The 26,348-nt window shown below is 44.7% G+C and overlaps 2 protein-coding genes across 3 annotated transcripts; both read left to right on the forward strand.

Annotated features, from left to right (window-relative positions):
* The first annotated feature begins 295 nt into the window (after positions 1–295).
* TMEM52B (transmembrane protein 52B) lies at positions 296–8,100 on the forward strand. Of its 2 annotated transcripts, none has more exons than XM_031444110.2 (6): positions 296–494; positions 801–924; positions 2,941–2,984; positions 4,862–4,900; positions 5,445–5,611; positions 6,559–8,100. In XM_031444110.2, exons 2-6 carry the CDS (start codon positions 871–873, stop codon positions 6,801–6,803), a joined length of 549 nt encoding a protein of 182 aa, XP_031299970.1. In that variant the 5' UTR covers positions 296–494; positions 801–870; the 3' UTR covers positions 6,804–8,100. The 2 variants fall into 2 exon arrangements, with proteins under 2 accessions (XP_031299970.1, XP_010984495.1); XM_010986193.3 differs by having other exon boundaries at positions 296–461.
* A 9,256-nt stretch (positions 8,101–17,356) lies between these two features.
* GABARAPL1 (GABA type A receptor associated protein like 1) lies at positions 17,357–26,298 on the forward strand. The gene is made up of 5 exons (XM_031444109.2): positions 17,357–17,694; positions 22,654–22,732; positions 23,766–23,884; positions 24,938–24,999; positions 25,202–26,298. Exons 1-5 carry the CDS (start codon positions 17,605–17,607, stop codon positions 25,308–25,310), a joined length of 459 nt encoding a protein of 152 aa, XP_031299969.2. The 5' UTR covers positions 17,357–17,604; the 3' UTR covers positions 25,311–26,298.
* Positions 26,299–26,348: the final 50 nt, after the last annotated feature.

The raw sequence follows: 26,348 nt of genomic DNA on the forward strand, positions 1-26,348 counted from the left end.
ATGTCCTTTCCATGTATGCTTACTTTGGCTCTGACTTTAGATTTTATAAGACAGAGGGAGAGGCATATAGATCTTGAAACTCAGTTTTTAAAAATGTCTGTTTAATTTAACTGTTTCAATGGAAGTTGAAGTCAGGGTGGAGGGGGATTTCATGGACAGCACCCAGAAATTCTAATCTTCAAATCTGCTCTCTCCAAAGATGGGAGAGCTTTCCAGTTCATTTGGCAACCTCTCAGTCCTACTCCAATGTCTAGGAATAAATGACCCAGAACCAGGAGAGTTGATTATCAACACGGTGAAGGGGAGGGTTTCAAAGAGCAAGAAAGGAAGGCTAATCACATGGAGAGGGGAGTAACTGGAGATTGGCAGGGTCACTTTCAAACTTCAGCAGTCGCCCTGGAGTGCTTTGGTGAAGGACCAAGAATAGTACCACTTTTCTGATGGAGAAGAGAACCTATTCGGTCTCCCTCTATGTGCCTTTGATCCTCCTTCAAGTCAAGTTTCTCACCCTTGCCTAGAAAAATACCTGGTTCCCAGGACTAACGTGTCCTCTCTGAATATCCTCCTTTTGGGGGCAGTGGAAGAGAGTTAAGGGCTCGTAGAAAGGATTAAAAGGAGGAGGGGAAAAAAAGAAGGCAAAGAGACCTGAAAACCAAAAATAGAGAGAGAGAAAGAAGCTAGGATGACAGAGGAGAGAAAAACCACAGAAAAGAAAAGCCCAAGGCAGTAAGAGGTGAGAAGGAGAGAGAAAGAAAAACTGATTTATTGCTGAGAAACGCTTCTCTCCGTCAATCCTCCAGGTCAAGAAGAGCATGGAAAGGAGGCGACGGACGCCCCGTGCGTGACCTGGAGCAGAAGGAGCCCAGCCCGATGGGAGGGCAAGCCCACAGCCTGGTGGCCTCTGCCCTGGTGTATCTCGTCCAGGTGAGTCGTGAAGACACAGGAAGAAGGCTTTTGTTTGTTTGTTCCTTTGTTTGTCACATAAATCAATTCTCGAAGAATCTGAGGGGAAACGAATGAAGGGAAAAGATATATGTAAAACCGGAGGGGTGGTGGGGCAATGAGTAGCTTGAATGTCTCCTTAGTGTTCCAGGGTTACCCACTGCATATGTGACCAGTGACATCAGTGAAGCAGGGATAGATGCACAAACAGAGCAGCGATGGCAGTTCAGAAATGTCTCGTGTACATTTCTGTCTTTTAGCATCGTTATCACCTACCCCTGCCAATCCCAAGTGTATTAGGAAAGCTGACTGCATAATTCCCCTCCATAGTGCTTTTCCCACATCAGCCCTAATACTGCTCTGGAGGTTTCAGTGCCTCTGGATCAGAGATAACTTAAGAGAGAAAACTCTTGAAAACTACGTTGGGCCTTTTATTTCTCCCCACTAAAGATCAGAAGATCCTGAGTAACTCATCAACTGAGAAGCAGTCCTGGGACTGAGGGGCTCTGGATCATTTTCAGCAGAAATGTACACAGTTCTGAAATCTGCTAAGAAGGAAAGCAAATGAAGAAATGAGCTGGTTTCAGATTCGTGCACAGCGCCTGCCAGGGAGTGTGTTGTTTGGCTTCCTGTAAACCAGTTCCATGAGTGTCTGAAAACATATCTTCTTCTTGTAATTTCCTTTTGCTTCCTCTTCTCTTCCTTGTCTTTCCCTTCCCTTCCTTTCTCATCTCTTCTCTTTTCACAACAGGCCTGAAAAGAGTCATTGTATCTGCTGAGCCCTTTAGGCCTTTTTTTATTTTATTTTATTTTTTTAAATCTTTAGTCAAGAAAGCAAAACAAAGTACCAGGGGGCGGGTTGAGGAAACACACACTTTGTCATCCTTAGTGGCCAACGATGTTAAATTAAAACCAAACCCAGTAGTTTCGCAAATGTCACCTGCAGAGATCACCCGTTAGCCCTTTTATGCGTCTTTTCACAGCCTGTATCATGCGCGTAGGTGTGTCCCCTGCCCCCCACCCCTCATTCCCAATAAATTCACATCTCTGTCTCTTTTTAGAGGAACTTTGTGGCCTTTTTTGTTGATTTCCTGAAGTAGCAAGTCATTCAAGTTATTAGGAGAGAGAAACAGTTTCTAGAACACAAGTTTACCTAGAGTGGGTTTTGAAGGAGAAAGTCAACTGAAATATAAAGTAGAGTCAGTGAGAGTTTCCTTTACTAGGAGTAGAAAGGACTTGATAGGAATGTCAAGGAGTTGTTAGAACAGATTTATTCCTGGTTCTGCTAATTCATTCACATACATATGTGTGTGTGTGTGTGTGTGTACACATATATAGGTGTGTGTGTATATATACATATAATAGTGTGATTTGAATTCTGCCCAAATCAATGGGTGTGGGCAGTTGGTCATGTTATTTAAACTTCTATGCCTTAGTCCCTTAACGTCTCAAAATAAAGTTACCTATACCTACCTACAAGGTTATTATGATGAAATGTTATGAAATCTTAAAAACTCTTAGCAGTCTGACTGGCACAGAGTTGCTATTCAATAAATAAGTTTTTCCCCACCCTTTTCCCCCTTCTTCTCTTGCACAGTGAGTTACTGACGTCCTGAGGGTAGAATTCAGTCTGTAACTGGTGGAGGGTTAGGAAGGCAACAGCGATATCCTAAGGGATAGATCAGAAAACTTCTAGGACAAACACCTTGATACAAACATTGCCTCTCACTCACAAAGGTGGGGACGCCCACCCACCACCAAAACAAAAAACAAAAACCAGGTGAGATATTTGCTCTCCCAGGTGCTCCCACTTCACACAGAACAAAGAACAGGCTTGGGGGAGATGAAAACCGTCCTAAACACGACTGACCCCATGACCGTGTCCTTGCCCTGCTGTCACCCCCAACCTAACAGCACGGTCACGCGGGACGACTCAGAGGCTGCTGAGCAGAGCAGCTGAGCCGATTTCCCTGTCTGATTCTGTTTCCCTTCCCACAGCTTCCTCGGGCAACATGTGAGGAGAACTGTGTCAATCCTGAACAGTAAGTATCTGGGAGTCCACACAGGGGGAAAGGCCAGACAGGCAAAAAAATATCAACACCCAAGACAGGGTCAAAATGTCATCAGAGGTCTGTGACTTCCCTTCTTTCTACTGAAATGGGCATCAACCCATCACCTCACAGACATGCGTCTGTGTCACCCTGAGTACTCAAAATAACACCGCTGACGGCATTTTCCCCCCAAAGCCAATCTTCCTATCAAAGCAGCAGACTTCATCCACTTATATGGTCAAGGAGGTTCGCAGATTTCCTTCCCCATGCTTCTCAGTGACTCACCGAGACAGATTGGATTCACTCACCACAGGCAGATGTATTTGGGTGGTTGCCAAGGTGGCACCACTGCTTCAAATCTGAAAAGTGCTTCCTATTTGGGGGGCCTGTTAATATTTATTGCAGACTTCATTTAGCTTTTAGTTATCACTTGGAGGTGGTTACCCCTTAATCTAACGCTATCACAACTAGGTCCTATGTAGACACAGAAGACATAAAGGTAAAAAAAGAAGAGACCCATTCCTCTTGGAGGTAAGCTATTTTTAAAAAGCAGGGACAGTTGGAAAAAAAGACTTGTTTAGGGTGGAGGAAAACACATCTGGGAGGAGTTTCCCAGCAGGCAGGTCTGCTAAACCCAGGGGAAACGGTGATGGCCCGGGTGACCTGTCACCTGCTCTCTGAGGCTTTAGACACCTACCACCACAGGAAGAGTTATTTTTAATAGAGTCAGAATCGTAACATTGGAGAACTAGAAAGGGCCTTGAACAAACGGGGAATGTGAGAAAACCTAGAGAAGACATTGTTCAGTCAAAAAGCTAACTCCACGGCCTACAACTGTCCAAACAAAGATTTCAGTAGATTTCACCAGATTATTATATCAGAAAGGATTATTCAATGCACTCATCTTCAGAGGGAAGGTGTAGCTCAGTGGTAGAATGCGTGCTTAGCATGTACGAGGTCCTGGGTTCAATCCCCAGAACTTCTGTTAAAAAATAAATATTTTTCAAAAGATGAATTGTTTAAAAAAAGTACTCATCTTCAAAGACAAATATTTCCCTTCTCCCCTTCACACTCCTGAACCCATCACACACTCCTTCTCCCATAAAATCCATACGTTTTAATCCTATAGAGAAAATTGATCATTGCCCTGGTTCATTCGGAATATTCGATTAGCTTTCCTCGTGATGAAGTTGGTTTCTCCACTTTGTCCCCCTTCTCGTTTGGCCTCAGTGGATAAGCCTGTCAGTGTCGATCCTGGATGTGAAAATTTAAAGCTCTTTTTTAAGGTGGGAGGTTTTATGGTTTTACGGTGGTCCTTTTTGCAACAACTTGCAAAACGTTAACGACAAGCTTCATTGTACTGCTTTCATGATTGTAACTGAAATTTTCTTTATATTTACATTTGGGTGACCTCGAATATATCCAGACCCTAACTTTCACATTCATTTTCACTCTGTGTAAAGTTGCATTGCAAGTTCTTTCTTGGTAATTGTCATCAAAACTGGTCGGTTTTGGTCATGGTTACACTTTCTATTGGCGTTATTTTCATGATCAGTAGTTTAATCCGTGGTATAGATCATCCCATTTTCAAACAGATTCAGCTGGTTACACTGAAGTTACTGTAATCTGCGAAGCTTTTTTTTTTTTTTTTTCAGGATTTTGTGACTTTATTTATTTATTTATGTTAGATTTTTTCTTTAAATTCACAATGTACTCGTTTCTGGTGTACAGCACAGTGATTCGGATACACTGCGTTTCTTCTATTATAACACAGTATCATTGTATCGTAGCTCATGTTTCTGATTCTGGAATTACAATAGGCATTGACTATATTTTTATTGTCAAAAAACCTTATTCTTCCTCCATAGTTGCCTGACCACAGATTGGGTGCATCTCTGGTATATATGGTAAGTTTCAGCTACATTACCCAAAAAGACATTTAGAAAGGACTTTATTTTTCTCAGGGATATTTTTTTTCTTAAGTTTTTTTAGTGTTTAGATAGATTGACAGCAGGGGGGAGAAAAAGTCTGAGCCAGCCAGCCTACTTACCTAGCATCTCATGGAGTAAAGTTTCTTTACCTCATCACCAACCTATGTGACAATATGCCAGGATTTCCTATTTCAATACCATCTCCTGGGCCAACATCAACGGATTATTGTGTACTTTCTCAGGGTCAGCTCTAGAAATAACCACAAAGAGATTACTTCAGTCAAAAGCAGCCCCCAAACCACATTCAATCTGTCAGGAATTGTTCCAGGGAGCTGACTTGGTCTTACTGACAAAATAAAGGAAATATATATGTGTAGTGAAGTCCTGGGAATTAAAATCTCACAGCCATTCTGTAGACTATCCAAACAATAATCGAGATGCAGGCATTGGAGACCGATGAGGCAGAGCTGGGAAACAGACCAGCACCCAGAGCTCTCACTGCTGCGTGGACCCCACGCAGGTTGCTGGTGGTCATCGGGGCGCTGCTCCTGCTATGTGGCCTGACTTCCGCGTGCTTCCGCTGCTGCCTGGCTCACCCGCAGACCGGGGAGGAGGCGGGCCAGCCCCCTTACGAAGTCACGGTCATCGCCTTTGATCATGACAGCACACTCCAGAGCACCATCACCTGTGAGTACACCGACCCAGAACACAGGGGGTGAACCCAAGTTTAAAAGAACCATCCGCATGGTACAACGGTGTGCAAACACCGGTCGGATAAAGGTTCTGAATCTCAGGGTCGCCTTCACTCCCAGAAGCCTGAGGGTGCGGTGACCTGGCCTCTCACGGCTGCTGTAGTCTCAGTTTTTGGTCTGATGTCAGAGTGAAGAAAGACGCAAAATGTTGGGGACAATATTGGAAATGTCGTAGAGGAAGAATTACCAAACTTATAAATATTTTCATAAACCTCTTTTAAGCTCTGAACATATCCCTTTTTCAAAAATGTCTTAGATTTTGTGGAAACCTACATTTTCTATTATCTAGACTGTTTTTTTCTTAGAGAAAAATTCGTCGTGTGCATTTTCAATCCTAATATACTAAATATTAGCCACGACACTTGATGACTTTCCTTTATTTCCCTCGGTTCTTGTTTTTGGATTATAGTCTTTCCTCAAATCAGAGGGTAAGTACCAGGCAGAAGAGCAGGTGGCAAGACACCGTGATGTGTATTTTGAAAGGACACCGCTACAGCATGTCACTGCTCACCTCTCCTGCTGTTCTTCCTCACTGTCATTTTGGAGAAAAGATCGGTAGGGGAGAAAGGACCCTTTCTAAGGAGTCTGCAGCTTCAGCAGGTGGCGTAAAGGGTTCCAAGCCCATAAAGGAGAGCGGACGGGGTTGTGAGCCAGGGGAACACGCTCTAGATGACTTGAGGGAGCCAGAGAAGCCGGGATCTGCTGGCAAAGAGTGAAGCTGGTTTAGAAACCAGCTTCACGGGATTTTCATAACATCCGTGGCCAAGGGTGACAATGAGTTTGGACATGGGTTAAGAATGAAAGGGAATGAAGTGTGTCGTAAGTCTCTGGTTTCGGAAGATGCCACTCTTACTTGGGCTCCGTTCCTCCTTCCCTCGCCAGCCCTGCAGTCAGTGTTTGGCCCTGCGGCTCGACGAATCCTGGCTGTGGCTCACTCGCACAGCTCCCTGGGCCAGCTGCCCTCCTGCCTGGACACCCTCCCGGGGTACGAAGAAGCTCTTCGCATGAGTCGCTTCACCGTTTCAAGGAGTGCGCAGAAAGCAACTGACCGACCCCCAGTACCAGAAGAAGGGCAGCTGCCTCCACTGGAGAAGGCATCTCCTCAAACACAACACTCTCCCAATTGATGGGAGCTCTGGTTTTATAAATGGGGTGGGGGTATCCCCAGAGTTGGTAGAGATTCACAGACAAATAGGACACTTTCCCCCCCTAACTTTCAGAAAGAGTAGGATAGCATCTAAACATCATTCAGTGGAAAAGATGGATTCCAGCTCCTCATTTCCAGACATGTATATTTCCTGACATGGAATGCTTTAGTCGGGGACACTCATTCTTTACCCAGTGGCAAACATTTGCAATTCACCTGCAGCAATGCTGTTAGTACCGAGCAGGAAAGCATCAAAGGTATCTCGGATTCCCCCCGTTACTGAGCTCCTTGGCCCACGGGATACTGCCTGCTGCTTGCTCCGTGAATAGATGGTGTCCACTGGCGGAGGAGGACAAGCATGTAGGCACAGCCAGAGACAGGGGTGCCCTGAATTCATGCATCCTCCCTCTCGAGAGGACATTCACTCTTACACTGAGTGGCAGTGATATTTTTGGACGTCATGTAATAATACCTCACTGACCATCCAGAATCCAGGGGTGGGGCTGCAGGCAGGGGCCAAGAGAACACGGTAGGGTCTGGATGCATCAAACAGCAAGGTCTTTCTTTCAGTCTGGTTCTCCTCACCCGCAGCACGAGAGATGGCACAGAGCGCAGTCACAGTTCTATTCCGGTTTTAGTTCCTCTTCCCTGCAAACACACAGAGGCACGCACGCATACACACACGCACAGACAGCTTTGCTTTGCCTCTTCCCTCTTTCCTGCTTTGGCCACTTAAAGCCACGTGTCTACAGGGACAGACACTCATCTCTAGTGGTAGCCTCCACTGCCACCTGGTGGAGCCGTGGTAGAAGTGCACCCTCCTGTTGGAATCCGGGTCCCTCTCCAGTTCTTCCAGCACTAACTGAAAATGGCAGGAACCATGGTGTCCACATAACATCCCACCTCCATAATGCACTGTTATTGGCAACTTTAGGAAGTGAAGCGTATCTAGGGAAAGACTACTTACCAGTGACCTTAGAAAAGTCCCTGAAATCTTTCAAGCACAGTTTTCTCACCTGTAAAATAGAGGATAACGAACACTGCCAAGGACCGTGGTGCACATCAAATACTCTATCTGTATACGACACGATTTGTAAATTATTATGCACGTGTGTTCGTTACTCTTAGCACTGACAACTAATTCTCACCTGCCTGCCGTGATTCTGCTGAGAATCACGGTCTGATTTGTCCTTTTGCCAGGCAGCCTGCTACATTGTTGCCAAGTCACACCTAACATAGCTTTATCTCATCAATAAATATGTGTTGATGGCGGTAAACAGTTGAAGGCGTGATTCCTCTTACTATGTTCTGTGTGGAGGTAAAGAATATTTGCGAAAATTCGTTGGTTAGGGAGTCAGCTCCACGACTCGGGGAGCAGTGCATCCCAGGGGACGGCTGGTGAGGGCCCCACCTCGGTACATTCCTTCTTGGATGCTCACTCAGCCCAGAGGGAACACATTCTAAGTCTAACCTGCCGGTGATCTGAATTTATCCTGCGTCATTTAAGAAACTGCCTCTGGAAATTGTTAAATACGTGGATTTTTGACAGCACCCTAGGGGGGCTTGGTTTTGCCACTACCAAGTGAATCTGTGATCACATATTCTATAAAATATTCTAGGCCCTTTCATCTTTCAAGATATTACAGTCTTGTAAGAAGTTAAAATGTCCTCAGGTATAACAAGATCTTACAAGGAATCCTGCCTGTGAGGATCTTATTCTAAAGAGCTCTCTCTGCCACACTTTCTCCCACCCTGGCCCTCTCCTCAGTCCCACCCAGCTTTCCCTTCCCGTCACCCTCCCATTTTGTCATGATTGGCAGCCACTTGGCTTGACTTCTTTACTCCAAGGCATCTGTTCATCAGCTCGATCACTCGCACCACTCTTCTCCAATTTTTAAACCCCTTTTAACTTTCCTCATATTGACCCTTCAAACTTTAAACATTGGTTCAGTGAAGCTAACTGATTGCACTCCAAAGTCTACACTCCGGAGCAGAGCTGCAGACTGAAAGAAACGTGGGGGATGGGATGGTCAGGACCCGTGGATGTACTGGGTGGGGAGCTGTAGGAAGGGAGGGGAGTGAGAAATGATTCCTAAGTAAGTGACCTGAGCCAATCTGTGGAAGGTGGAGCTGTTTCTTAGGATGGGAAAGACTTGCAGAGACCCGATTTAGGGGGAAATTAAATTCAGCGATTTCTAAAATGGAGGAAAGGCATTTGGTGGCAAAATAGAAACCAAGTTCCTCTGAGATCAAGGTCTACTACACGGAAACAGCGAGCAAAGTTCAGATGTGCCGAGGAGGAAAATCATCGTCCCTGAGACTGAAGAAGAAAAGTCTCAATGTGTGGGGGAAAAAATCCATATGGGACCTTTGTACTTGGCAGTGGTTATAAAATAAGCCACTGGAAATGGCACAGAGATTGTTGGACTTGCCGATCTGGGACTCCGGGGTCTGGACAGGAGGATAAGAGTTTGGAAGCCATCAAGTAAAAATGTATATTTATATATATATGGGTACAAACGAGATCATCAACTCTGCATCCTCCTTCCTCCTGCTTATTCCCTAATTGTTCACTTTCTACTAGTTTCTTCCCTTTAGTATACAGTAGTTTAGGATGAATTATGTATTGTAAAAAAAAAAGAAGGGATTGTGTAAGCTGAACGAGACAAGTATCACATTGTTGAGCCTTGTGCTGAGTAATTCGGACACTGAACTTGAAGACCAAAGTGATGCAAGCTTCTTAGCGGAAGAGTTCCATAACGTGATCCAAATTTTATAAAGACACCGGTGAAAAGTCTGAGGTGTGAGCTGAAATATGAAGATGGTGGGTCTTCCTGGCAGCCAGGAGCCTATTGTAAAAATCCTAGTGAAAGTGATGAGAGCTTGAAAATGAACCAGGGGCCAGGTGGAGGGTGATGGGAATGAACTTGATGACAATTATTTCTTCTTTTCGGCAGAACTCTAAGCTGGGCGCAAACTGAAAAAAAATAACCAAATGGTAAGGAAATACGACTTTTGCACCATTGTTCTAGACTTTGAAGGTCTATTTTAAGCAGTGAAGATTCTCTCCCACCTCCTTCTCAGTCCAAATGACACAAGTGTATATAAACCTCCTGCAGCCTGGAGGTCACGTACACACTATCCATTCGCTACACTTTCATTTGGTTTCCTGGGGTGATTATACTTGCCGGGGGACACATTTTTTTAAATCACTTTTTACTGGCCCAAACTGAAACCTGCCATCAGGGCTGTGTCCAGTGCGGTGTCAGCATCTGAAAGGACGTGTCCATGTCTCCAGAGCGGGAGGCCATGACTCTGACAGCACAGAGCTCCTGGTCCTGAGAGGTGGGCATCTACCAATTTACACAAGGATGATACGGGCCCTCCTTTCTGGGGGACAGTGGGTCTGAGAGAAGGTAGACTGGGCTCTGATGACTTTCTGTCTCTGATTTGGAGGCAAAGAGAACAGTATGGGATACCTTGTAGAGCCTTGTTTCTGGTCCAAGGCTAGGTCAGGAGCTGGAGCACAGAACCTTGCTGACCCGGCCTTGTAGGGGTGGCTGGTCAGAGCTTTATCAGTGGGTCTGATCAGTTAACACATGAGGAGTTTATGTGTGTATGAGAGCCTGGAAATAAAGCAAAGATGGTATCTATACAACACATTTATGAGCCAAGTTAGAAAAACTGCAAAGTCTTGGAAGCAGCAAGTTTTGTTTTCTTTTCTTTGGGTGAGCAGATTGGCTGGAAGGCAGTTCCCGCCAGGATGGGAAGTCTGCCCTTAGACAGGCTGACTGGGAAAACAATTTCAGTGATTTATGGATTGCACAAGATACATCGAGCCTTCAACTGTGGAAAATATCTTACACGCTGTGTCTGAATAATGTTGGCTGGTGTCCTGTTGGCCCCTCCACCTCGGTGAAGCCAGAATTGCAGTATTTCCCATCTCCAAATTCCCCATAATTTTAGAGTTTGGAAAGGGTGTCTTGAAAGGGGTCGAGTCTGAGTTGAAGTCTGAAGGGACATAACATTTTAAACATCGAATGCACATTGTAAGTGCGTTTTCTGTCTATGAGCAAAGAAAGGAGAGATGAGAATGTGAATCGTGGAGGATGTTAAAAATTCCAAGAGTGATAGAAAATAAGTGAATTTGAAAAGACAGGTTTGCATCTTTTTACGGAAAGCGTTACCCATGAGCTTGAGTGGTTTGGTCTTTCTCCGGCACTGTGTGAAAGCTACTGAAAGTTTTTGAAGCGGGAAGAGAGACCACATCACTTGTGAGAGGCCTTGGATGCCACTGGAGGATGAATAAGGAAGTGAGGTGTAGAAGGCAGGCTGTTAACTACTACCGCAAAGACAAAATTCCAATTTCTTTCATAACAGCATGGTGATAGGAAAGTTAGGAAATACGGCAGACTAAATGTAAGGCCTCTTCCCTGTGTGTCTGCCTCTGGAGAGCACTCATCCTTCAACTGTTCATTTGCCCTTTGGCTCTCAGTGTCCTTGTTTCACAAATGACATTGATGTTCTGAGTGTCCGGACCTTTCCTGAGCCCCAGTTTGCATATCAAACTTGCCTATGCTGAGTCTCTCTGGCACACCCTCTGGCACTGGATTTAGGACCTGCTCTCCCCTCCAATGTTAATACTGATTACCAAGGGTGGTGAAGTTGATTGCTATCTGCCCCTCCTCCCCTCAAGAGTTGTAAATCGAAACTCAGTAAGTCCCAAAGTCAATAAATGCAAATCCAGTTCAAAGGGGACAAAAGCTCATCAGACGTCAAATAATCGGTAAGCAATCATAGCCGTGTGGATGCCTGCAGCGCAACAGTGCACTGTTTAATTCTCCAAACCACGCGCTCCCTTTTGTCAGCTCCGGAGGCCGAATTGCAGAGAAGTGATGTAATTAGCAGAGAGTGGAGTGACTGAGCTTCAGACTTCAAACACCAAACTGAAAAATCTTCTGCTCTTATTTTTTTTAATTTAATCTGTATTCCTTTAAATCAAATGCATACATTCATACCTGAAAAAGTCAAATCGCTCTCCAAGGCTCCTGAAGAAAAGTGGCATCTTTTATGTATGCACACGCACACATAATCCCTACATTTTAGCAGATTTTTTAAAAATCTGTAATTCTCCAAATGCTGTGCATGTGCTGCTGTTCTTGATTTTTACTTTCAGGTCGGAGCACTATCTATGGACTTGTCATCACGGAAGATAAAAACGTAGCCCTTTTCACAACCGTCCTTACCTTTGTGACTGCGACACATCCGAACATTCCTTGTGCCCCTTATTTTCTAAATATACTTGTATCAGAATTTTGATTGGATGAGTATAATGGGAGGCAGGGAAAAGCCTATTAAATGGTTACAATCGTGAAAGCAGGCTGTATGGGTTTAAATCCTGGTCCTTTTCCTTACTCCTTGTCCAGCCCCGGTACAGTGACTTGACTGTTTTATGCTTCAATTTCTTAAGCTGTAAAATGATCATCAAATGAGGACACATGCCTTACATTATTATGTGAGGATTGTGGAGGTTAATAAAAATACTCATAGTCTATATAAAGCATGTATATTAGTACGTTAATAACTATCAATCACTTTTACTACGTTGTGGCTTACCTTCATCCCTTCGGTGTTGAATCTTGTTTTCTACACGCCATGCCTTTTCCTTTCTTGGTTTACCTCCTCATTTAGGTGCTGCTTCCTGAAAGCAGAGATAGTGCCAGATCCCACAGTTAATGTGAGAGACTGCCTCAAACTAGGGGCTTAAATGCCATTATAATTGCCTCTAATTCTTTATACATCTGTCTTCATCCCCATCTATCTATCTTGCCTCTCTGACGATTATCTTCTTTATCTGTTGTTGGGCCAGGACAGGCAGCTCCAAAATACGCCTCGATGACATATTATTTTGAGTTAAAGTTAACTTAAGAAACAGCTGATGCAAGAGAGACACCATGAGCCTCATCCTTGTCTGCCTGAGCGAGGAAAGGAATCTCCCACGTGAAAGGTGCACCCCCTGCATCAGGAGGAAGAAGGGCGCTCCTCCCCCGAGACAGGAGACTCAGGCACAAGCAGCCTGTGTGAGCAAACCTGGCCGCCTCTTTAATTCACTACCCCAAGCCCAAGCTCTGTTTAGATTCTTCATTAATTGCATACCCCAAACCTAAGTTTCTTTGACTTGTCAGTTTCTCACAAATGTACTGTTTCTTTGTCTAAAAAGTATAAAAGCTGACTGCTTTGGCCATTTTTAGATCTCTGAGACCTCTGTGCCCACAAATTAAAATTTGTTTCTTTTTCTCCCATTAATCCATCTTGTGTCAATTTTATTATTAGTCCAGCCCCAAGAACTGACGAGGGGTAGAGGGGAGGAATTTTTCCCTCCTCAGTGCTCTCTCACCTTGAACTGCTACTTTCGGGCTGCAGGAGACTAAAACAGTGGCCAGCGTAAGCCTGTGACCTTATGTCCTCCAAACTTCATCACCAAAGTAGAGGCTTCCTGCTCTTAGTTTACATGTGAGAAATTCTAGGAAAAGATGTTGACGAGTCTTATGCAAAATCATATGGCTGTATAGATGGTCAAGGCAGTGAGGGTCAATGATGGCTGGATTCCACTAGAGGGACAGTGTGGTTATCAGCGGGAGCAGGAATTCCCTCCAAAATCATGCATTACCTCTCTTCCCCCCACCCAAAAAACAATGAGCAGTAATAGGCGTAACTTTTCTGATGTACAACACATAATTATAGAATGTGCTAGAAGAACAACAGGCAGACAAAGCTTTGGAAACCCACTGAAAGGAGATGAAAGGACGCAGGCGCATGAAATCAGAAAGGCTTCCTGGAGAAGGTGATGCCTATACTAAATCCTGAATGATTTGTAGGAATTAGGGAGAAAAAAAAAAAAAAGGAGAAAATGTTTTCACAGGAAGATATTTTGAGAATATCCAATGGCCAGAAACAAGGACAATATTAGGGCAAAAAGTAGTTTAAGTAACTTAATATGCCTGGAACAGAGAACGGAAAATAGGGAATGGCTATACATGAGGCTAGAGAAATAAACAGGGATCAGATCCTAAATCCTCCATTTCTCTACCAAGGAATTTGAACTTGCCCCAAAGACTACAGAGAATCTCTGGCCACTGAATAATATTAAGAAGAGAAATACACAATGAAATATGGTTTTATTATAGTTATTCTGATATCAGTGAGCTGTTTCTCTCTACCTCCTAGAAATGATAGAGATAAAATTAAAGACTAAGTAATAATACTACTTGAGTAATAATGGTGGTTTTATTTATGTATGTTTATCAAGGTATAATTGACATATAATGTTAGTTTCAGGTGTATGATGTTATGATTTGGTATCGTACATATTGTGAAGCAATCACCATAGTAAGTCTAGTTAATAATGGTGCTTTTAAAGCCTGTCCATGAATTTCTTTAACATTCCTTCCATCTGGAGGTTGGCGAGGTGCGATGTGGTCCATTTATCTACTTCAAGACATCTTGATTGCTTCCAAGCTTTGACAGTTACGAATAAAGCTGCTATAAACATCCATGTGCAGGTTTTTAGGTGGACAGGAGTTTTCAACTTCTTTGGGTAAATGCTAGGGTTGGAGAGGAGGAGATTTTCCTCTGCCCTTCTTGTTTCTTCCAGCATGTCTAAGAACTAAATTGACACAAGACATTAACAAGAGAAAACCAAACAGAAGTTTAATAACATATACACATAGGGGAGACCCAGGGGAACTGAGTCACTCACCAAAATGTCCAAAGCTCTTACCTTAAATACCTTCCTCGGCTAAAGACAGAAGGGTGGCGCGAGACTGCAACAGAGAATGCCAGGAAAAACACAGTAAACAAGGGTAAGGTTATTATGTGGATTTAAACCTTTGACTTCTCTGTTGATAAGCATTCTTAGAGATTTGGTCATAATCCTCTTCCAGGTACAGCAAGGGAGACACCTTTATAAAAAAAAGATTTTCCTTACAGACGTAAATGTTACTTGCAAAGGGTGTTTCAGAATTTTCCCCGTGTCTGCTGTTTCTTAGAAAACAACCAGCTTAGAATAATCAATACACCAGAGATATTTTTTAGGGTGGCAAATTCTGCTCCCCTGCACTAAGGGGTTGATTGCTGTATCACATAGTAAGAGTATGTTTCGTTTCCTAATGTCGACTGAAATAAAATCGCACAGCATGAGAGTTGTGGGTGAAGTTTTTGGGGGGCAAAATGAGGACTATAGCCCACGAGACAGCATCTTCGCTCTGAGGAACTGCTCCGAAGAGGCGGGGGGAACTCAGTATTATATATGATTTCAGTGAAGGGGGTGCATGCAGTCAAGCACACACACAGGCAGAGGCTGCTGCTGGTCATGAGGAGCAGATGTCACTGTTAATGGTTTCAGTGCTTTTCTAGATATGAGGAGATGCAAGCATTTGGGCTCATAAAATCTTCTCCTGAAAATATCTCACTACCTGAAGGCCTGCTCTGCCAGTTTTCCCAGAGCACAGAGCGCCTCATTCCTGATCTCCACCCTGAACTCCTTTCAGGGAGGGCTGGAGGTCAGGACTGCTGGTGGCTCGTGATCAAATTCCAGCAGAGGTAGATGGCAAGTGCCAGAGTGATCCAATCCTTATAGAGGCAGGTGGCAAGTGCCAATTTTTGGCTGACACTAAGAAACCACCAAACTGTCTTCCAAAGTGGCCATACCATCATCCATTCCCATCAGCAATGAATGAAAGTTCCTGAAATGTGAACTTTTTAACACAGTATTTTGTCTTTGGTTAAAAATTGTTTTGAAATATTTTTTAATCTGATTGAATGTTTTAATTTAAAAAATTTTCTCCTATATAATATTTTAAGTGTCCTGGTGTGGAAAAAAATAAAGGGTAAAGAGCAAGCTTTTGGAGGTTGACAGATTGGGTGTTTTAAGATAAAGTATTAGCATTTAGAAAAGCGTTAAGGCAGAAAGATTAGCCGAAAATTAACCTCCAAATAATTTTCATATATAAATTGCCACTGTGGTTAGGTATTTTTAAAATAGAAGTTAAAATCAGCTTTAAACTAGCTGCGATTGTTTCCAGTAGATTTGATCAGAAAACAATACTCAAAATATTAATCCACATCATAATGACTTTTCTCTATTGGTTTTAAAGGACTCCTTTGAGAGATTCAGCGATACTGGGGCCAAAAGCTAAGATTTTCATTTTGAAAATAAAACCTAAAACATTATAAACATATAATGTGACAAAAGAGTTCCTGGGTTTTCGTACATAAGAGGGATTGGAAAATGCCATGGAGAAAGAGAATTGGCATCAAAAAGTGTAGGGCTATGCAATTCATTTTCCTTGTTCAACAATGAAACTTAGTTTCTTTTATTTTGTGGGTTTGATTTTTGAATCAGAGATCCTGAGACCTTGATAAAAGAAGAGAGGAGAGGAGGGCTGCCTTTGTCTAATATATTTTCCAGAACTTCCCGGACTTGTTTAGAGCAAAGCACAGATCATTGTTTATCTTTTATCTTTTCCTCACTCTTTTTATTTTTCACAATGTCTCCTGCCCTTCCCTTACAGGTCTCTGGAATCACTGTTAGTGGTTGGAAAGGCCTTAGTCCTCTGGTTCTTAGAAGGGAAAGGGGAAGGCCAGAGGGAGGCGACGCTGGCACCTGGGTCACCCTCCTGTCGCCCACCACCCTTCCGGTGGCGCGTTCTATTCGCGTTAGGAGACGAGTTGTCTCCTCAGGTGAATTTTTGCACTAGAATCAAGAATGTTTGAGGATTACTGATTTAATCGCCTGAATCGCTGGCCATTTTCTTTTTCCAGAAGGCAGATAAAACTTCTGGGTTAACAGGAGACAGTAAATCATTGCTCTATTCGAGCCTGAGTGAGGCACGTCGTAGTCGTGACTGACATCACTTCTCTGGACCTTGATTCCACCTCCTCATGCCCTTCAGCTTATACATCTCATCAAATCCCTGAGTCATGCTCTGTTTATGTTGCTGCTCTAGGAGCAAATTGCGGCAACGACCCAAACACGATGACGCCAGCGTGGTGAAGGAGGGGTCACGGTCGCGGGGAGCCAGCCTGGCACCCAGGGCGCAGCGTGACTGCAATCCAAGCAGCAGAGAGCAAAATGCAAGCAGGGGGCCACTTCTGCATTGGCCAGAGGAGCCCCAGGACCCCCATCCCGCCTTCCCCCAGACTCCAGATCCCAACGAGCTGGGGAAAAGCTGATTTTCGCCATCTGTATGTGTGTTGGGGCCCAACCAAGAAATGGCAGAGGAGAGGGAAGATCTCTTTAGAAACATCTTTTTTGTTTGTTTTAAAAATGCCTTTAATGTCACAGTCACGATCAGATAAGAAGTGACAACTGCTCGCGTTCGCAGGGAACCGGAGTCAGGGGAAAGTCTGCACAGACGGCGAAAACACTGAAACGGACGGGGTCCGCGCCCACCCGCCTTCTCGGGCCCCCGGCCGCGGGGGCGGGGCGGGGCGGGGCCTCGTGACGTCACGGGGCCCGCGCGCCGCCGGGTTGTTTTTGTGCCCGCAGCGCTCGGGGAAGCCGCCGGGGATTCTGCACCTGGCCGTCCCTGCCTCCGGACCGCGGGCCCGAGACCCCCGCTGAGAGCTCCGCGCAGCGGCGTCGCCACGCGGGCCTGGCCCTTCCGGAGTGGCTCGGAGACTCCGTGCGATCCGGCCGAGGGAGTCAAGACGGGAAGAGACGCACTCGTCCGCGAGGAGGCAGGCCCCGTGCGGGCATCGCGGAAGCCCAGCGGTCCATCATGAAGTTCCAGTATAAGGAGGACCATCCCTTTGAGTATCGGAAAAAGGAGGGAGAAAAGATCCGGAAGAAATACCCGGACCGGGTCCCTGTGAGTGTGCTGGGAGGGGGAGGGGAGGGGGATGAGCTGGGGGCGGGGGGTCGTGGTGGCTGCCCCGAGGCGCCCGGAAAGGGGGTGGTCCCTAAAAGTGCTGACCCTGAGCGCCCCCTCGGCGGCCACAGCCGGTGGCGTGGACGTTCGGGCTGCGGACCGCTCGAAAAGCCGTGTGCCCTGGGCCCGTCCGCATCTTCACAGCTGACCGCAGTTCTAGAGCGGAGCCTACGTTTGAGTGACTCAGCAGTATCCGGAGGCTGTGTGGGCTGGGATGCGCTCAGAATGTGGCCCTTTTGTGAGAGCTTGGCGCCATGTATTTGCTGCCTTTAAGACTGCGTGGACATTGTTCTGGGAATAACAGATGCGGCGGATTTGCTCCCATCCATTTCCGCCTTGGATGGTTCTCCGTTCACCAAATTGACTTTGGCCCTCGGAGCCTTGGGGTTTGGGAGGGAAGTGTTGGGAAGGCAGTGGATCTTTTCTTCTATTTTGTTTGGATTAGGGAGGGAGGGGGCGCCACAAGACAGTCCTGGCCCGGAAGACAAGGTCACGTTCTCCGCGCAGCAGCCAGGCTGCCTCATCCTTCTTGGCTCCAGTGTGTGTGGGGGCGGCCAGCCTTCCTCCGGTATTTATCCTGAGCACACTACCTGGACACAATAAGGAAGGACTGGGGCCTTTTTCTCCCGGTTTTTGGACTCTGGTTTGTGTCGTTAGAGCTAGTGCAGGCAGTGAGGTGGAACAGAGGCGAAACATTAAGGTGTCTCTCTGCATCCGGGCGTTTGGCTCGTCACCCCCTCCCCCGCCACTTGCCTGGCTTTTCTCGAATGTAGCTGCGCTGCCGGCTTGCAAGGCCAGAGACTTTAATGTGGGGTGGAGGGAGCAACAGTCGTTGAGTTTGGGAGGTGGAGGACTAGAGACTTTGAGGATTTCCCTCCTTATCTTCGGGCATAGTATGTATATTACGTATAATTTTACAGGTAAAGGAATTGCGATGATCGGATGGTGCTTTCTTTGGGATGCCTTTCCAATCTTCGTCTAACTTTCTGTGCTCACAGCTAGCAGAAGCAACCTTGGCCATGTAGACCCCTTGCAGTCCTTTTGCTATAAGGTAGAGGAGACATGGGGGCTGTTTCATTCCCCAGGAATTACATACAAAAGGTTTTTCAGCTAAAAGAGGGAGAGCTAGCCCTATTCTCCAGGAAAAGATCCTTCACAAATTAGTCTCTGGACCTTGGACGACTGCTTTCAAAGTTTCCCTCAAGTCTGGTGATAACCCATCCTACTTTCTTAAAGGAAGATTTAAAAGTGACGACTAGCTTGTATTAATGGTTTACTGTGCACCTGGGAGTATTCTCAGTGCCCTTGACTAAACCTTCACACCATTGCCAGTCATCCCATTCTGCAGAGGAACGATCTGAAACGCAGAGCAATGAAGGAACTTCTAAACGACTTCAGGTGGCTGGTGCGTGGCAGAGCTGGGATTCCCACCCTGGCTGTTGGGCCCTCCCTGCCATATTGTTTCTCAGTCTCTAATGCAGTTCTGTTAAACAGAATTATTTAAGTGGGCACTGTGTGTCTCACATTGTTTATTGGAGACGGAGAAGTAAACTGTTGCTGCCCTCAAGAGTTCATAGGTGGTAATATGATTGCCAGGAAGACATCACAGTCAGCAAAATTACTGTTTATTCAGAATTCTCTAAGTATGAGGCTCTGTTCTAGAAGTTCTTTTCAAGTCACAAAGTCAGAATTGTACCTGTTCCTAAGTCTAGGTAAAATTCCCATGTATTTCCTCAAAATAGCCCTTTCCATTTCAGTCTTTTCCATGCATTCACCCAGAATAGTTCAGCTAATCCGCCCCCCCCCATTTGTTTTTCTGCTCATTGTTTGGTGTTCAATGTTTTACCTCTTTGATACTTTGTAAACTATCATAACCATCACTTAGATCTCATGGCTCCTCCAGTTAGGTTTGAACCAGCGGTCAGCCTCCCAGCTGCTCCTGCTGTGTTCAGCCTGTGTCCTTTCCAGTGTTGACCTACCAAGGGCTCTGCTGAGTTCTGGGATTTGGTTCTAGTTCTGGGGAGACGCTGAATCTCGCTGTGCTCAAGTGTCTTGTTTACAGAAAAGAGAGTAGAGTAAATGATTGCTAAAAGCCCTTTGCAGTTGGACCTCTGGTGTGATTAAAGCAGTCACGTACCCTGACCTCTCGCATGACTTGAGTTTCGCCTCGTGTGTCTCTGTAGCTGCCTTCCAAAAGAAGAGTTGTGCCTGGGCCTTGAGAGTTTCATGGGATTTTGAAGTTATCTTTATGCTGCAGTGTATTGAAAACCTGCAACATAGCAGGAAACTGTTAAGAAGAGATTGTCTTTTTTTAAAAAAAATTCATGAACAGCCCTGTGGAGCCTCATTTCACAGATAAGGAAAATTCAGAACCAAACAGGCAGAGCATCTGGCCCAAGGCCCACAGTAGGTGGGGAGTAGAGTTGGGATTCCCGGAAACTTAAATATTTTCCTGGTAAACCAAGGCCTTAATGATTGCCTCCCCCTCCTGTCCCTCTCACCCCACCCTCCCCTCCTGATGTCATATTTGCACTTGGCTTTATCGCTTTTTTTCCGCTCTCTCCTTGGTTTCCTTCTTGGGTTGGAGCTGGAGCTGCCAGGTCTCAGGGTCCCTCCTAACCTTTGGTTCCATTTGCCTGCTGCCTCCTGTCCATCCTCGTTGCTGGGCCTTCACTAGTCTCTTCCTGATGCTCTTCCTACATTTTCTTTTAATTTCTGATTCACATATCACTACTCCAGTTCTTATTTTTATGTATTTCTTATTTACTTTTTTCTTCCAGTTTTATTGAGATAGAATTGATACATGTCACTGTATAAGTTTGTGTCCATCATAATGATTTGATTTGCATACATTATGGAATGATTATCACAATGAGTTGAATGAACATCCATCATCTTATATAGATACAAAGTGAAAAAAAAGGAAAAAAAATTGTGTAATCAGAATTCTAACTGTTGGCAACTTTCGTAGATAACACACAGCAGTGATAATTACATTCCTCATGTTGTGCATTACATCCCTAGTACTTATTTATCTTATGGTTGGAAGTTTGTACTTTTGGACCTCCTTCATCCAGTTCTCCCTGCTACCGCCCTCCCCAGTTCCCACCTCTGGTAACCACAAATCTGATCTCCTTTTCTATACCTTTGTATGTTTGTTTTTAAAGTATACTTGACCTACAACACTGTGTTAGTTCCTGTTACACAACATAGTGATTTTTTTCTGTACGTTTCAAAATTATGACTGTAATGAGTCTAGTTACGATGTGTCACCGTGTTACTTAGTTATTGATTATTTTCCTCGCACTGTACATTTTGTACCTGGGATTCATTTATTTTGCACCTAGGTTTATTTTTATTTTTAAGTGTGATTATGTCCTTCTGGTCTTCCTGGTGCAGAATTTCTTTTTCTCTGCAAAAATGAATAGGTTTTTCACTACAGTAATCTGTCCTGTTCAATTTAAAAGCTTCAGATTTCTCCAAGTCAGTCCTTATGTTTAGACCTTTATAATTCACAAAGCATTCTCACATAAAATTTCGTAACTTATTCAAGTTCATTGTATCAGGATCATGATTCTGTACAAGATAGTTTGAAAGTTGTCATCTTCCTTTTACTCATTGGAATGCTGAAGCTCAGAGATGTAAAGTGACCTATTGAAGATCACACAGCTACTAGAGATACATGTCCAGTGTTTATTTCTACTTCTTTAACTTTTCTGTACTTCCTATACCTTCTATTTAGAATGGCTATATTTTCTAAACTAAAAATCTAAAACTGATGGTTTTAGAATAGATTTTAAATATTTATAATTTTTAAATTTTTCTATTTTATTTATTTATTTTTATTGTAGTATAGTCAGTTTACAGTGTTATGTCAATTTCTGGTGCACAGCATAATGTTTCAGTCATACATATACATACATACATTCATTTTCATGTTCTTTTTCATTATGGGTTACTACAAGACATTGAATATAATTCCCTGTGCTGTGCAAGAGAAAATTTGTTTAATAAATATTTATAATTTAAATTACTTTATATGTCATATCATTTATATAACATAGAAATGCTAAATATATTTTTGTAATATTTAAATTTAAATACATTTAAATTAATATTTAAAATTTTTAAATATTTTTTATTTCATGAATCTACATGTATAAAAAGTCTTTAAATTTACATCTATTTTCCTTTCCAGTACAGAAATATATGATTTTTCTAAAACTTGAAGTATTATAGAAATATTTAATGTAGACATTGAAAATCTCTTAAAATGCTAACAGATAATCAATATTGATAAATGAAGTTATTGTACTGACATTAAAGAATATCATAAGAACTGTTTTAATATTTCAAAAATGTTTGAGAATGACTGTAAAAAATATGTTCAAGACACTTAGGTAAAAAAACTGTTTTAATATTCACTTCATAGTGTCTCGAACATATTTTTTGCACTCATTCTCAAAAATGTTGACAAAGTGTAAAATTTAAACCACCTTATCTGTACCTTTAATAAGTAGCATTTATAAGAAAGAATAAAACTAACAGGTACTCCGGACCATCTGAGAGAATCCAGATGATCTTCCTGGCGCTCTAATTAAACTCCAGAAGGTATATATCTTAACAGTATATCCGACAGGAAACTTGTAATTAAAATCATGGTTCTGTTCATCACGTGCCCTCCCCATCCTCTTGTCCTTGCCATCATAAAACTACAGCCTCACTAAGAAAGGCCATTTCCCCACACATTTGGTAAGGGGTAAGGGGGGAGTGAGAAATGCACACGTTTCATTGGGCCTAGACAGACCCACTTCAGATGGGGCAGCTGTAAGATGCGGGTGGAAAAATACGAGGTTGGGTTTTGCAGTTTTCATTCCCAGTCTCTGCCTCTCCTCACAGGTGATCGTGGAAAAGGCTCCCAAGGCCAGGGTACCTGATCTGGACAAGAGGAAGTACCTGGTGCCCTCTGACCTCACTGGTAACGTACTTTCCCGCCCCTGACACCTCTTACCACGCAGAGCACTCCCAGTCCCTCCTGCATGAGTGAGACTGTGCGGTTGAGAGGAAGGGGAACTGAAGAAAATGAGTGGGATTCTCCAGGGAGTCAGGTGGTTCAGGAATGGTGACGTCAGAGTCCTTTCCCATCACCCATCTCCTCCCTTAAGCATTTCCCATCACTGCACCTTGTTTGACTTAAATGCAGCAAAGTGCAAAAGACTGAAAGAAAAGATCAGAGGTCCCTGATTTAAACCGCTTGAAATTCAGCTTCGTTATTGTGTTATCAGTTTACTCCAAAGGGAAAACCAGGCTCGTTTCTCAGCAGGATCACATTTTAGAGATTCTCAGTTAAGTATCTTGTCTCCTAAAGCTACCATTTTTTGTCACTTAAATTTTGTAGATACTGTTTGGAATTGCAGAGGATACATGCATTCTCCACAGTGATGCTTAATGAGATAACCACTGCATCCGGGAGACACTTGGAGAGATTTTGTAGATATGTTGGCTCCAGGGTTGTTAGATCTGTTGGATATCAGCCTTATAGAACCTTTGCACTGTGCTCCATAAAAAGGGAAAGCCTTGAACCACACTCATGGCCCCAGCGTTGGGCTGAGCGATGGAGCTCAGGTTCCTGCAGTCCAGTGGACCTCTTCCCATCACAAAGTTTGTCTCGGGGTGGGAGCGGGCATGGGAGTGTGTCTCAGATGAGGCTTAGACGGTGGTGGGACTGTTTCACTTTCATCTTATTCCCTCAAAGTTGTCAGGTCAGAAATTGAGTCAAGTAGGGAAGGAATTACACTCCTCGGTGGTGCGTCAGGGAAGATGCAGGCCCCTGTGAGTCTCACTTTTTGTTTCTCAAGCTGTAGGACAGGATCCGGCTCTGCCCAGGTGGTTAGGTACACCTGGAACCTTTTACAGAAGGTGCAGTAGAATTTTTTCCTGGTCCGATCCTTCTGCTAATCTTGCGTTTTCTTCCGCCTCGCCTGCCTTTTCTCATACCTCCCTTCATCCAGTCGGCCAGTTCTACTTCTTAATCCGGAAGAGGATCCACCTGAGACCTGAGGATGCCTTATTCTTCTTTGTGAACAACACCATCCCTCCGACCAGCGCCACCATGGGCCAGCTGTATGAGGTAATGGTCCCGGGCACGGTGCCCTGCCGTCTGGCGTTCTCAAGCTTTTGTCCCAGTGCGTGTGGATAACACACCTGGGAAGTGGGGCAGGCGGTGTTATCAGGATCCTCTTTCCCACGGCAGTGGAAGGCCCTGGGAGATCAGATGCCACTTGTCCTTTGGGGAATGAGCAGCCCCACTAAATTCAGCCCCATTGAATCCTCTTCTTAGCCTTGTCTTCCTCCAGTGCTTTAACGCTGGGTCATCTGTGTTGAAACAGCAGGAAATGGTTTCTGACCAACAAAATTCCAAATAAAATGAAATTGAAAAATTAAGGCAGCCTTGAAACGGATTCATTTGCCTTAAGAGATAAACTCAGTTGGAGACAATAATTTAACGTGATTTCGTTTGGTTTAACTGGTATACAGTCAGCATCTGAGAAAACTGTAGTAAGGGACTTGTCCCTGCTGTGTCAGCAAAGATTGTAACTGCGTTATTTCCTAAAGGAGTTCACCCGCTGCTGCATTCTTAAGGTGTCCCATCTGTGGACTGCCTGAACTTCTCCAGTAACCTCTGATTTTTATTCCACAGCGTACACTCCCTATTGGTACATAGTCCAGTATAGATGTTACGTTGTATCTACGTTCCCCTTGCCAGAATGAGCTTCTTAAGGTCATGTTTGTGTTCTTGATATGTGTATGTGATGTTCTCCATGAAGGTTTTTGTGACCTTGAGAGCTCAAAGTTGAGTCCTGGCCGCTTCTACTTCTTAATCTTCAATCCTCTTTTTTTTTTTTGTTTTAATTGAAGTACAATTGGTTTATAATGTTGTGTTAGTTTCAGGAGTACAGCAAAGTGATTCAGTTACACATGTATATAGATAGATACTCTTTTCCAGATTCTTTTCCATTATAGGTTATTACAAGATATTGACTATAGTCCCCTGGGCTTCAGGCCTCTTTTTAGTGGGGACTCAGGATGCCTTCTGTACGTCCCTCCCAAGGTTGTGTGAGGCTCAGGTCCTAGAGAGAATGCGATGATGTTTTCGAACCTGTCCTCTTTCGTACTCCCCCAGGACAACCACGAGGAAGACTATTTTCTGTACGTGGCCTACAGTGACGAGAGTGTCTACGGGAAGTGAGTGCTGGAAGCCGGCCGACGGGAGCACCTGGACTCGGGGCAGGGGGAGGGGCGTGTGTGGGGCTTGGGGAGAGAGAGGGAGGGCTCCCACCGTGGAGGACACAGAAGGTGAAGACATCTGGAAACACTACACTGCACACACCATCAACATATTTTCACATGCTCAATTGATGTTTTTTGCCACTCTCTTGGCCCCCAGGGAGCAGGCAGGTCAGGACGGAGCTGTCGGACTGGCTTTGATGGAAGAGGGTGAGGACGACATAGCTTCACAACACTGCTGTGATTCCACTTTCGTGCGATTGCCGTAGAAGAGTCAGGAGGTGGGCGAGCTGGGGCCAGAGGTCGTGGGCCACAGTAACTTCCCACTCTCCTTCTCTTGGGGCAGAGATTCTATTTTTGACGTTTGCACATTTGACAGGTAGGGAAGGGGGATGGGGACGTTTTAGGACTCCTGGTAGTGGACCATTCCTGGGGACCAAGAGACCCATTGTAATGAAAGCATTGTGGCCCCTGACCTCTCCTATCTCCACACCTCCCCGCATCCCAGCTGTAATCTCACAGGTGTCGCAGCACCACCCTACAGCAGCAGACCTCCGACCCAGGCACTTGATCGGAGCTCTCCTGCTGGAAGAGCCAGGCCTGCGGGCCGTTGATGAGGATAGTTTTGGTAGCATTAACTGGAATTGACTAAGTACTGAGCATCTCTGTCTAACCTGCTTGCTCTTGGGCGCCCCTTTTCCCACACCCACCTTGGACTTGAATGAGCCTCAGCCATTCCCAGTTACAGGCTAAAACCACTGGTCTAGCATTTCCCAGACTTCGGTCCATGATGAGGGACAGAGGTGTGTTACGGACAGAAGGGCCAGGTGTAAGTAAGGTGGACTGTCTGTGCCTCCCACTCAACTCCTCCCAAATTCTCACTCTCGGGCTGCCAAACCTTCCCCACACGCACAGAAACGCCCAGTGGTGGCCAGTGCTCCCCTCCTGTGGTTTTCATTTGCTGCGGATGCCAGTTACAAAAAAATCTCAGCGGGTGACTGTTAGCTGTTCACGGGGACCCTGTTGACTCTGGTCACCTTCCCTTTAGGGCTGGTTACCTGGGTGGGGGTGGGAAGCAGGAATCACACTCAGACATGACATTTCAATTCATCTCGGACATGACACTTCATCTCTGCTAGTGAAAGGGGTCCTTCCTCGGCGGGGTGGGGTCTGTGTGGCAGTTCTGTCAGCTGCAGGTTCTTGTTTAATGACGTTTATGCTGTCAGGCTAAGGAAATAAAATAACTGCATACCTTAACGTGCCGGGAGTTCAGAGGTGTCGCCTTTATTCAGGAGATGATAGAATAG

This window comes from Camelus dromedarius, chromosome 25, assembly GCF_036321535.1.
Source record: "Camelus dromedarius isolate mCamDro1 chromosome 25, mCamDro1.pat, whole genome shotgun sequence".
In the NCBI taxonomy this organism is placed as follows: domain Eukaryota; kingdom Metazoa; phylum Chordata; class Mammalia; order Artiodactyla; family Camelidae; genus Camelus; species Camelus dromedarius.